The 13,550-nt window shown below is 41.1% G+C and overlaps 1 protein-coding gene across 2 annotated transcripts in view; it reads left to right on the plus strand.

Moving 5' to 3' along the window:
* sufu (suppressor of fused homolog (Drosophila)) overlaps positions 1-13,550 on the plus strand; it is a 126,234-nt gene that overhangs the window by 110,200 nt on the left and 2,484 nt on the right. For both annotated transcript variants that reach the window (XM_059652962.1, XM_059652963.1), the window contains one exon: positions 7,930-7,998. In XM_059652962.1, the coding sequence (XP_059508945.1) occupies positions 7,930-7,998 (69 nt within the window). The remainder of the gene's footprint in view (positions 1-7,929; positions 7,999-13,550) is intronic.

A 13,550-nucleotide genomic window follows, 5' to 3' on the forward strand; every position in this document is an offset into this window, starting at 1 on the left:
CTACAGCTGTATACTATCCTGGTGAGGCCACACCTGGAGTACTGTGTGCAGCTTTGATCTCCTCACTTGAGATGAGATGTACTAGCACTGGAGGGGGTGCAGAGGAGATTCACTCGGTTGATTCCAGAGTTGAGAGGGTTGGATTATGAGGAGAGACTCAGTAGACTGGGCATTGGAATTCAGAAGAATGAGGGGAGATCTTATAGAAACAAATAAAATTATGAAGGGAATAGATAAAATGGAGACAGGGAGGTTGTTTCTGCTAGCAGGTGAAACTAGGACTGGCGGGCATCACCTCAAAATAAAGGGAAGCAGATGTAAGACTGAGATCTGGAGCAACCTCTTCACCCAAAGAATCTGTGGAATTCCCTGCACAGTGAAGTGGTTGAAGCTACCTCACTGAATGTTTTTAAGGCAAGGCTAGATAAATTTTTGAACAGTAAAGGAATAAAGGGTTATGTTGAGTGGGCGGGTAAGTGGAACTGAGTCTCAAAGATCAACCACGATCTTATTAAATGACGGGGCAGGCTGGAGGGGCCAGATGGCCTACTCCTGCTCCTAGTTCATATGTTCTTATGTAAAGCATTGCACAGTGTTGATGGTGGCAGTGTAGTGGTAATGTTACTGATCTACTAATTTAGAGTCCCAGGATAATCATCTGGGGATATGGGTTCAAACTCCACCATGGCACAGCGTGCAGTAATATAACCATTGTCAACAATTTATTTTTCTTCAAAAATGTCATCAACAAATCAGCATTGTTAATAAGGCCTTTGGAAGCACATCAGTAAGGAATATTCAAGTTTAAAATTTAAAGATGCACATCAAATATTGTCTGGAGAGTTTTATTGTGTTTTCTTTCAGAGGATCATTCTAAACGCCTCCTGTAGTGACTGTAACAAAGTCAGCCAGGTGGACCTCAGAGTGAGTTCCCAGTTTGGGGCTGTTAATCTCTCTCAGTGAGGGAACCCTAGCTGACAGATAGCAGTCAGAGTGTAAGAAGTTCTGTGCACTCAGATCTGGATGTGAGGAAACTGGATCAGTGTCAAGGACTTCCCACGTGTAAATAAGGGGCGACTTGGTGGCAGGATACCGACCTCTTTGGAGTTATTTCTATACCCTCTCCAAAGCCTCCAGTCCCCCCAAATAGTATGGCAATTAGAACTGTAGACAATATTTCAAATGTGGCCTAACTTAAGTTCTACACAGCTGCGACATGATTTGTTAATTTTTATACTCTGTGCTACTGCTTAAAGCAAGCATGCCACGTGCCGCCTTGACCACCTTATTCGCTTGTGTTGCTACCTTCAGGGAGCTGTGGACCTGTGTGCTAATAAAAGGGCTTTGCTATTTACTGTATTCTTGTGCCCTGCATCAGACCTTCCAAACTGTATCACCTCGCATTTGTCAGGATTAAATTGCATCTGCTACTTCATCCAAGTCTCTAGCCTATCAATTAATGCTGCATCTCCTGGCAATTCTCCTCGCTGTTCACAGCTTCCCGATCTTTGTGTTGCCTGCACACTTACTAATCAGATCACCGACATTCTCCTCCAAATCATTGACATATATAACAACCAATAGGGGCCCCAGCGCTGATCTCTGCAGAACACCACTGGTCACAGATCTCCAATCAGAAAAACACCCTTCCATCACCACTCTTTGCCTTCTATGACCAAGCCAGTTCTGTATCTATCACACCAGCTCAATGTGATCCCATTCGATTTCACCTTCTGTATCAGCCTGTCATGATGGACCGAATGGTCTCTTTCTGCACTGTAAGGATTCTATGATAAGGGACCCTGTCAAACACTTTGCTGAGATTTGTGCAGACAACATCCATTGCCCTGCCCTCATCAATCATCCTTGTCACTTGCTCAAAAAATCCAGCCATGTTTGTGAGATACTACTTTGATAGCCAGAGACTTTTCCCCAAAGCAGGATTGACTGCCACGAGGGGTCATAGTTTTAAGGTGTTAGGAGGAAGGTATAGAGGAGACATCAGAGGGAGGTTCTTCACCCAGAGACTTGTGAGCGCATGGAATACTTTGCCAGTGGTAGTCATGGAAGCAGAGTCATTAGTGACATTTAAGCGACTGCTGGACATGCACATGGACAGCAGTGAATTGAGGGGAATGTAGGTTAGGTTATTTTATTTTTGGATTAGGATTATTCCACGGCACAACATCGTGGGCCGAAGGGCCTGTACTGTGCTGTACTTTTCTATGTTCTATGTTCTACTTTGCCCACACAAAACCAGTTTACTAAGAAGTCAATATTTTTCCAAATGTGGGTAAGGTTTTTCAAAATTACCATGAATTGTGCAGTCCCATCTAGGATTTCTTCCATTATGTTGAGTAGCGTGACTACTATACCAAATGGGACAGACTTCAATCACATCCAGCAAATCAGTACTGAGCTTCTCAGCCATCAGCAACAAAGTTTTATTGAACCTAAATCCTTTACCACTAGGTGTAGCATATCCCCCACTGTACAATTATCATCAAGCTAACAGATCAACCCTAGTTCAATGAAGAATGTTGGCAGGAGCACCCTACACTTGCCTAAGAATAAGATATCAACCTGGTGAAGTTACATTTCAGACCACTTGCATGTCAAACACGAGAAACAGCATGTAGTAGACAGGTTAAAATTGTAAAATATAGGAGCAGAAGTAGGCCATTCAATCCATCATCCTCTCTGCCATTTAATGACATCATGGTTGATCTAATAATCTTCAATCCAGCCTTTTCTCCATAACCTTTGATTCGCTTACTGACTAAGCAACCCCATCGCTAACAAATGAGACCTGATCTCAGCCTATCTGCCACATCTAGTAATGAATGGTAGTGGACAATGATACAACTTATAGAATGAAGAGGTTGCATAAACATCCTTATCCTCAGTGATGGGGCAGTAAAGCACGTCAGTGCAAAAGACACAGCTGAAGTTTTTGCGTCATTTTCAACATAAGTGCTAATGGGAAGATCCATCTTGACCGCTGCCTGAGGACCCCAGCATTACAGATGCTTCAGCTAATTTAATATACTCCACATTGGAAACAGTTCAGAGATGCTTTGTGAGATGAAAATCTGGAATGGGTGAACAAGGTGCAGAGCTGGATGAGCACAGCAGGCCGAAAAGCATCAGAGCAGCAGGAAAGCTGACGTTTCGGGCCTAGACCCTTCTTCAGAAAATTGTTCTGAATTCTTCTGAAGAAGGGTCTAGGCCGGAAATGTCAGCCTTCCTGCTCCTCTGATGCTGCTTGGCCTGCTGTGTTCATCCAGCTCTGCACCTTGTTATCTCAGATTCTCCAGCATCTGCAGTTCCTGCTATCCCTGGAATGGGTTTGTTGTTTTGAGGAAAGGCTTGGCAGGCATGCTTGTATCCGCTGGAGTTTAGGAGAGCAAAGAGGCTATTTGAAATATATATGATCCCACAATGTTTTGACAAGGTGAATGTCTGTGGGAGAATCTAGAACTAAGGTCAATGGTGGAAAGTAAAGCCATGATGTGGTGGCACCGGTGTTGGACTGGAGTGGACAAAGTCAGAAGTCTCACAACACCAGGTTGTGGCCCATCAGGTTTATTTGAAACCACAAGCTTTCAAACTGCTGCTCCTTCGCCAGGTAAAGTGAAGAGAAGTACACAAGCACAGCATTTATCAGCAAAAAGATCAAAAAATCATACAGATGGCACGACAGGAGTGTTGACAGACTGAATAATAAGTCTCTGCAGTGATCAAAAGGGTCAAACGGTGCGAGTAAAGTGTCGAAGCTGAATAGTAAATGAAGGGATGACCAATAATCCGATTAATTGACACAGAGAGATAATTACCAAAAAACTAAAAATAAGATGGTGCTGGAATAACATGATAGGTCTAAGAGTCATTTGCCAAACATCTAACCAGAGTAACAAGTAATCTAAGACTGTAGAAACTAATTAAGGTAGAGAGATCATAACAAGTTATCAAGGTGGTGGTGTCAAAATAGGACAGTAAGGAAGATTTTACAATTGCGGATCAGTATGGTGTGGTTACGTGTAGCATGGAATGAACCCAAGGTCATGGTTGAGACCACCTTTATAGGTATGAAAATAGTCAGTCAGTTTTTGCTTGGCGATTCTGCAATGTTGTGTATCTTGAAGGCCACCTTGGAAGGCATTTACCCAAAGATTGGAGGCCGAATATCCTTGACTGCTGAATTGTTGCCCATCTGTGAGGAAACATTCTGGCAATTGTTGTACATTGTCCATGCATCCTTGTCATAGCGTCTGCATGGTCTCACCAAGATACCATGCCTCACGGTGTCCTTGCGTACAATGTATGAGGTAAACAGCATCGGCCAAGTCATGTGAGTATCTGAGATAACAAGGTGTAGAGCTGGATGAACACAGCAGGCCAAGCAGTATCAGAAGAGCAGGAAAGCTGACATTTCGGGCTTAGACCCTTCTTCAGAAAAGGTTTTGAAAGGTGCTGAAAAAAACCTTTTCTAAAGAAGAGTCTAAGCCCGAAACGTCAGCTTTCCTGCTCTTCTGATACTGCTTGGCCTCCTGTGTTCACCCAGCTCTACACCTTGTTCTCTCAGATTCTCCAGCGTCTGTAGTTCCTGCTATCATGTGAGTACCTGCTGTTAAAGTGGTGGGCGGTATTCCAATGTGTGATGTCAGTATCCATGTCAGTGATCTGGCATGTCTTACACAGGTTGCCATGGCAGAGTTGTGTGGTGTTGTGGTCAGTATTGTCCTGAAGGCTGGGTGTGATAGTCCATTTAAGGTTTGGCAGTTGTTGAAGGCGAGAAGTGGAAGCATAGGGAAGATCTTGGTCAGATGTTCATTATCATCAATGACATGTTGAAGGTTATGAAGAACATCGTGTAGTTTCTCCGCTCTGGGGAAGTATTGGACGACAAAGTAAACTTTATCGGTCCTGTCTTTGTCTATCTTCTGAGGAGGTCATTGCAGTCGTTCCTCAGGGTGGTGCCTTCTTCAGTGGCTTCATCAGTCATCTTTATCTCTGTCATTAGGCTAGAAGTGGGAATGGTAGCTGATGATTTTGCAGTGTTTAGGACAGCTCCTGACTTCTCTGATACTCAGATCATCTGTGTCCAAATGCAGCAAGAACTATAGCGCTTAGGTTTGGATTGAAAAATGGCAAGTAACACTTCTGCCTCACAAGTGTAAAGCAATGAACATGTCCAACAAAGGAGCATCCAACCATCTCCGTTGATGTAAAATAACACAATTGAGAAGGCACAAGTCGGGTGTGATGAAATACTTTACACATGCCTGGAGGGATGCAGCTTCAACAAAATTCAAGACACTGTCATCATTCAGGGCAATGAAGGATGCTTGATTCATGCACAATCTTTCACATTCACTCCCCTCAGCACTGATGCACAATGCATACCATCTACAGGATTCAGTATGGTAACTCACCAAGGCTTCTTCAACAGCACTTTGGAAATTCATAATTTCTATCATTTAGAATGCCAGGCCTATAGATGCATGGGGACATCACCACCTACAAGTTTCCCTCTAAGCCACACACTATGCTGACTATTTTCTTTGGCTGCACCTCCATTGTCATGGAGTTAAAATCCTAGAACTCCCTCCTGTAGTGATTGTAACAAAGTAAGCCAGGTGGACCTCATCGAATGAGTTCCCAGTTTGGGGCTGCTAATCTGTCCCAAGTAGGGTGAGCGGTTCTGTTCATTCTGAGATCTGGTTGTAAGGAAACTGGATCAGCATCAAGGACTTACCACGTGTAAATAAAGAGTGACTTGGTGGTGGGATACCGACCTCCCCTGGAGTTATCACCTTCCTAAGACCTTTGCAGGTATTTCTGTGCCCGGAGACTGCAACAGTGTAAGATGGAAGGTCACTACCACCTTCAGGGTGATTGCTGATGTGCAATAAGTGCATACCTAGCCAGTAACTCTCATTTTATGACTGCATTTTTAAAAATGTGTAAGTGCCTTTTAAAAGTGACAATAGAATATGATTCTACCCCATTTTCAGATTGTATGCTCCAGGTCCTTAATCATCATTGTGATTCAAATTGTCAGTCTCTTTCTAGGGCTTCTACTTGTTATTTAATGTCCATCCACATCTGGTTAGTAATCCGTTTTACAGAAAAAATATTGCAAATGGGGAGAAGTTATCAAAATCCTTCGTACATTTGAATTCCTTAAATAGTCTCACCTTTAAGCATCATTGCTGTATGGAAAATAAATCCAACTGTTTTCTGATCTCTCTACATTACTGAACTCCCTAATCCTTTGTGTCCTGGTAAGTGTCTTCTAAACCACTTCCCAGCAGCCATAATTGCAAACAATATTCCATCTCAGGCCTAGCCAGGATTTATTAAAAGTTGAGTGGGGCTTCCTTGGTTATGTATTCACTGCCCCTGTTTACAAAGCTGTGCTTGTTCATACCTACTTAGTAATTGTCCTGTTACCATCAAGGATTTGTAAATGTGTGGCTCCTCAAAGTTGTACCATTGCCTTAAAACTACCCATGTTTTGTTACTTCTAAAATGCTTAGCTTCACGCACATCTGCAGTAAATTGCATCTGCTATTTGTTTGCCTTTTTTGTCTTTGAAACAGATTTTTAAAATTCTTGTCATGCTCAATATTAAATAACTAATGATCCAGATTTAACTGCATTAGATTATCACATCTCTACTTAAATGGCCTATAAAATGATTGTATGTTTATGCTGGAAGTTTGCTCCCAGTAAATAATTTACTTTTCTACTGTCAGTATCAAAAATAAACCAGTATTTCTTTGGTCTGTTTGGGATAGTTAACATCCTGATGGGTTGAGTTATTACTCAATACAATTTTAAATGGTCGAGCCAGTAAAGAATGGAGTACACTTTTGGCTGTGATGCCAGTTATTGCCCATACTGTTTATAAAAACTGAACAGCGTATTGGGACAGCAACTGGTTACTGACCAAGACTATTACATCACTGGAGCTACCTGGTTAGAAAAGAGGATTTCATGAAAATGTGACATAATAGCAATATTGTTTCAAAATATTTAAAGGGGTTTCACAGCCTGAACCTAAAGAAAACAATTTGCTAATAGTAATTTGCCTCCAGCGATTTACTCAAAGTTCCTCCTGGATTAGTGTGCAGAGTTGCTGAAAAGAGTATGCAGGAATAATTCTGTCAGTAGATTTTGAATGTTTTCAGGTTCCTTTGGTTACCTCTAGGTTAATTTTTGTGTACTTCTGTTTTTAACTGTTTGATGCTTAGTGAATTAGATTCATTTGTAAGGACTTTGGAAGATGGTTTCAGAAGTACCATCCTCTGCACAGGTCTATGAGAAGACTAAGATAGCTATTTGTTGCGAAGATCAGTAAAACACAATAGATAGATTTAGGTAAATATTCTGTTCTGAAGATGTTGGTTGTTTCATGCAATTTTTCTTGTAATTTGCTAACAGTTCACTAAAGCTAATTGTCATTGTTAACTTGTGGAAAAATTGAGTATGTGACCATTTCATGAACTATTGCCATAACTTACTCTCTGTCAGCTGAATCTAGCGGGAGGACTGTGTGGAAATGTTCTTACTGTCTGCAGAGGACAGGACACTGAGTATTAATGTATGTAGCTTCTAGTACACATGAGTTTGCTACACTGAGACTGGATGTCAGGGGAATTCTTACCACACTTAGGACTATTTAGCAAACATTGTCCACTTGCAGAGTCACATCAAATGTTAAGAGATTGTTTTCAGTTTTGTAAATGTGTGGAGGTTGGGTATGGTCAGTACCTTTCTTGCGAGAAACCAAAAGGATATGCTTTTTGATATTAATGTCTCTCAGAAGCTTTACAGTGTGCTGATTGAATTGTGAATGACAAATAATATGGAATAAATTCCAAAATGCTTTTTATTGTGATATGTACATTTTAATGTTTTCAGATTCTGTTAAATGAAGAGTTTGTGGAAAAAATGCTAGAGGATTTAGAAGATCTGACCTCTCCGAAAGAAGTAAGATTTCTCAAAATGATTTAGCAAGATTTCTTAAACAAGTCAAAAAGGTTTCAGGGAAGTTGTTCTCCAGATATATTTTATACACATTTGCACGAATACTGAGAGATAGAGAAATGAATAAACAAGCAGGGTTCCACTTTTTAGCATTGGAAATCAGCAAAATGAAATTTACATGTTTAATTATGTTAACATAAGGCTGGATTTTGTGTTTGGGATGAAGCAACAGAATTTGCTACTGACTTCAAAGAATGCTGCCCCCAAAGATCTGGCTATCTCTGTAATGTAATTTCCTCTGAACTAATGGTAATTCAAATTTAGCCACAAGTCAAACTGATCTCTAAACATTAAACAGCAGTGATGTCAGAATCAGAGTAAACTAGCAATTACATTGAAGCATTCCAAAAAGCTGCAAATATTGATTATCATCTTTATCATTTTTGATTAGCAAAATAAATTATTTTGATCAGATTAACATAGAAGCTGAAAAATCAAAACTTTAATAAGTTTATATAGAGAAATTTGGCATTCTACATCTGGGCTAGTGAGGGTGGGTATGACAATTAATGACCTATTAGATAATTGGAAACACAGTTACACTTCATTCAACAAAGAACAGCTTGGCCAATTATTTTATGACATTGCAGCATAAAACTGGATGTTTCATCACAGATTATTCAGAGATTGCACTTTGGGAGATTCGTACTAGTGCACCACCTGTAGAATCATAGGCAGCAACTTTTAGATTTCCATATTTTCTGTGTGTGCAAGGATTTCTTTCAGTTGCAGTGGAATAATGATGAATCTGAATGTTGTGTTGTCATAGCCACTACAGAACCTGAGCCGCTCTGTTCCATTCTGGTTGTTTTGGAATCATGTTTATATATTAGGTGTAAATGAATAATTCATTCCAAGTACGGATTTTGACTTGCAATTCCTCAGTCGCCTAGACTTGCTTTCATTCACACCACAGATCATCAATAGAGCATATTTAAAATAAATTATTTTGAGAACTTACTTCCATGGCACTGCTAATTTATACTTAGGAGTTAATATTGGTCTGTGTAATAAGTCTTTACTTTCCAGTAGTAAAATATACTTTAAAGAGTAATTAGAGAGGAAATGTCATTGTTTTTTACTAGTTCTAATTAGTTGTAGTAACATTTTATGCACTTGAGTTTATGGTTAGTATATAAAGGAGCTTTTAACAATACTATTTTAAAGAAATTAGATGATGACTGAGTTGCAGTGATGTTTACTCACTGACATTTAGATTCCAATTCAGTTCGACTCATGGAATTAACGTTCTCAGTCTCCTAGCTGGTAAAATGCAGCACTAATGTTAATTGATAATCTAGTGAAGTGATGGAAAAGTATAGCAACAGTGTTATCTGGTGGCACTTGGAAAGGAATAATTTGCTCACTGATACTCAGCTTAGGTTCTGCAACGACCAGCCTGCTCCTGACCTCATTACGGCCTTAGTCAAGAATTGGGCAAAAGAACTCAGTTCCCAAAATGAGATAGTGTAACTTGCCTTTGCCATCAAGGCAGCATTAATTGAGTATGGTATCAAGGAGCCTGAGCAAAACTGGGGTTCATCGAGGAAGGCTTTCTGCTGGTTGGTGTCTTACCTAACGCGAAAGAAAATGATTGGATATTAATCATCTCCGTCTATGCCACACTACTCAGGGAAGTGTTCAAGATTCAACCATCTTCAGCTGTTTCATCAACAATTTTGCCTTCATCATCAAGTCAGAAGTGGGGGTGTTTGCTGATTGCACAATGTTCAACGCCATTTGCAAGTCCTTAGATGCTGAAGGTGTTGGTCTTTATATGCAACAGACCTGTACAACTTCTGAGTTGTGCAGATATCTGGCCAGGAACATCCATGCCACACAAGTGCCAGGCAATGTCCATCTCCAACAAAAGAATCTGGACATTACTCCTTGACATTTCACTGGCACTGCCATTGTTAAATCCGCCAGTAAAAACATCCTGGGGTTACCATTAACTCGAAGCTGAACTGGACTAACCACATAAAGACAGTGGCTGTAAGAGCAGGTCAGGCTCCAAATTCTGCAGCCAGTAACTTCTCATCTGACTCCATAATTCCTGTCTGCCATTTCCAAGGCATGCGTCAGGCATGTGATGGATTTTTAGTTGCCTGTCTGTGTATAGCTGCAACAGTATTCTGAAAGCTTGATATCATCTAGGTCAAAGCAACCTTGCTACTTGACAGCCCCATCCACCACCTGTAACTTTTACTGCTATCAAAACTAATGCACAATAGCATTTGTGAGTATCTACATGGTACACTGCAGTACCTTATCCAGGCTCCTCACCTTTACCTTCCAAACCCCTTGCCTCTACCACATTAAGAACAAAGGGAGCAGATGCATGGTAACCCCAACACCTGCAGGTTTCCCTCCCAGTCACACACCATTCTGACTTGGAAATATACCCTTGGTGAGCAATGCCATAAATGGTGCATGTCCGGAAACAATGAGATTGAATAATTGAAATAGAATCACAGAATGGTTGTAGCATAGTGTTGATTGACCCACCGTGTCTCGTGTTGGTACCCCGCAGGAACGATTCACCCAAATGAAAACAGGGAAGGACTGAGGAGACAATGTACAATGGACAATTTAGTGTTAAAGCTGATATTGCCAGAGAAATAAGGGAAGGAAAGTTTGGACTAGGAGTGAAAATGGGAAGGAACAATGGAAAATACATCACAGGACATTAAGCGTCAGATGCTGTTTTCACAGAACAGATAGTTGAACAGGGCAAGTCATCCAGCAGCTTGTGGAATCTTGCAATTCTCAAGATATTTGCTCCTTGCCAAACTTCTTAATCAATATGCACTTTAGTAATGATATTTGACATGCACATGCTATTATTTTCTTCCTTAAAATTTGCACTATTAACATTGCAGTTCCCTTCAAAGGCTAATGTAATTTCTAATTATTTATGGAGTATGGATGTCATGTTGATTGAGGTCATAGGTTTGGAAGGTGCTTTCAGAGAACGCTGGAGACCATAGGACCATAAGAAATAGGAACAGGAATAGGTCATTCAGCCCTTTGAGTCTGCTCCACCATTTGTGGCAATCTGACATTCCTCGTATCCACTTTATTGCCCCTACCCCTCAACCTTAGATTCTTCATCAGTAGGGGAATCAATCTATCTTTCTCAGCTTTAAATATACACCAGTCCTCTGCCCCCACAAATCTCTGTGGCATGGAATTCCAAAGATACTCAACCCTCAGACAGCAAATTTCCTTCCTGAAAGTCTTAAATTGGCACCCCTTTATTCTGAAACTTTGCCCTCTGGTGATGGATTCTAAGCATTTACCCTGTCAAGCCCCTTCAGAATCCTGTATGTTTCAATGAGGTCACCTCTCGTTCTCTTAAACTTGAGTAAAATCCCAACCTGTTGAGCCTTTGCTCACAAGACAAATCCTCCATACCAGGGATCACCCTGATGAAATTTCTCTGAACTGTTACTTACAGACTGCGCAAAGAGTATGTGATATATTTGAATTATCACATCATTTTTGATAGGATCCCTCACAGAAGGTAATAACAACATTGGAGTGCATGAGATAGGAGATAATGTGCTAGTATAGATGGAGAAGTGGTTGATAGGCAGAAAACAAAGAATAAGAATTAAATCATTAATGACAAACATGGTTAAGGAAAATCCCAAAGCCTTTTATTCATATATAAAGAGCAAGAGGGTAACTAGAGAAAAGATTGGTCCACTTAAGGACAAAGAAGGAAAGGTATGCATCGAATCAGAGAAAATAGGTGACATTCTTAAGAGTATTATGCATCGGTATTCACCAAGGAGAGGGACATGGCAGATGTTGAGGTTAGGGATAGATGTTTGCTTACTGTAGGTCACGTCGACGTAAGGAGGGAGGAAGTGTTGGGTATCCTAAAAGGCATTAAGGTGGACAAGTCTCCAGGTCCGGATGGGATCTCTCCCAGATTTTTGAGAGAAGCAAGAGAGGAAATAGCCAGGGCCTCAACAGATATCTTTGCAGCATCCTTAAACACAGGTGAGGTCCCGGAGGACTGGAGAATTGATAATGTTGTCCCCTTGTTTAAGAAGGATAGCAGGGATATTCCAGGTAATTATTGACTGGTGAGCCTGATGTCAGTGGTAGGGAAGCTGCTGGAGAAGATACCGAGGGATAGGATCTATTCCCATTTGGAAGAAAATGGGCGTATCGGTGATAGGCAACATGGTTTTGTGCTGGGAAGGTCATGTCTTATCAACTTAATAGAATTCTTTGAGGATGTGACAAGGTTGATTGATGAGGGAATGGCTGTGGATGTCCTATACATGCACTTCAGTAAGGTGTTTGATAAGGTTCCCTATGGCAGGCTGATGGAGAAAGTGATGTTGCACGGGGTCCAGGGTGTACTAGCTAGACGGATTTAAAAAAAACTGGCTACGCAACAGGAGACAGAGAGTAGTAGTGGACAGGGGTTTCTCAAATTGGAGACCTGTGACCAGTGGTCTTCCACAGGAATCTGTGCTAGGACCACTGTTGTTTGTGATATACGTAAATGATTTGGAGGAAGGTAGAAAGCATTAGAAAGACAGAGATTGAGTGGGGGGGGGGGGGGGGCCCTGATTGAGGTCTACAAAATCATGAGGGGTATAAACAAGGTGGGTAGCAAGAAGCTTTTTTCCCCCCAGAGTGGGGGATTCAATTACTAGGAGCCATGAGTTCAAAGTGAGAGGAGGAAAGTTTATGGGCAATACACTTGGAAAGTTCTTTATGCAGAGGATGGTGGGTGCCTGGAATGTGTTGCCAGCGGAGCTGGTAGCCGCAGACACTATAGTATCTTTTAAGATGTATCTGGACAGGTACATGGATGGACAGGGAGCAAATTGATACAGACCCTTAGAAAATAGATGACGGGTTTAGACAGAGGATCTCGATCAGTGCAGGCTTGGAGGGTCGAAAGGCCTGTTTCTGTGTGGGAATTTTCTTTGTTCTTTGTTCTTTGAACTGCCACCAATGAAATGATATCTTACCATAAATAAAGGGTTCAAAACTGCTCACAGTACTCCCAGATGTGATTTCACCAGCACCTTGTGCTATTGCACTGACTTCCCTACTCTTATATTCCAACCCCCTTGAAATCAAGGCCAGTATTCCATTAGCCTTCCTGATTACCTGCTGCATCCGTGTGCTGCCATTGAGAGTCTGTACTAGAGGGAGTGAATGTTTAACATGGTTCCATTCAAGCAGTCTACTTATTTTCCTAGATGGTATCAAGATTTTTTTGAGTATTATTGGAGCAGCACTCATCCAAACAAATGAAAAGTATCTGTCTTTTTTTTTAATGGTTTATAGCTGGTTGACAGGAAGGCGGGGAGTTAATGCAGAATGCCGAACTTCTGACCTGATCTTATAGCCCTCGTATTTATGTGGCTGATTTAACTCAATTTCTGGACAATGGTTAAACCACCACCACCAACCATACCCCCTAATATTATTGATAGTGGGGAATTTAGCAAAGATCATCT

Source organism: Stegostoma tigrinum, chromosome 20 (genome assembly GCF_030684315.1).
Source record: "Stegostoma tigrinum isolate sSteTig4 chromosome 20, sSteTig4.hap1, whole genome shotgun sequence".
Taxonomy (NCBI): Eukaryota; Metazoa; Chordata; class Chondrichthyes; order Orectolobiformes; family Stegostomatidae; genus Stegostoma; species Stegostoma tigrinum.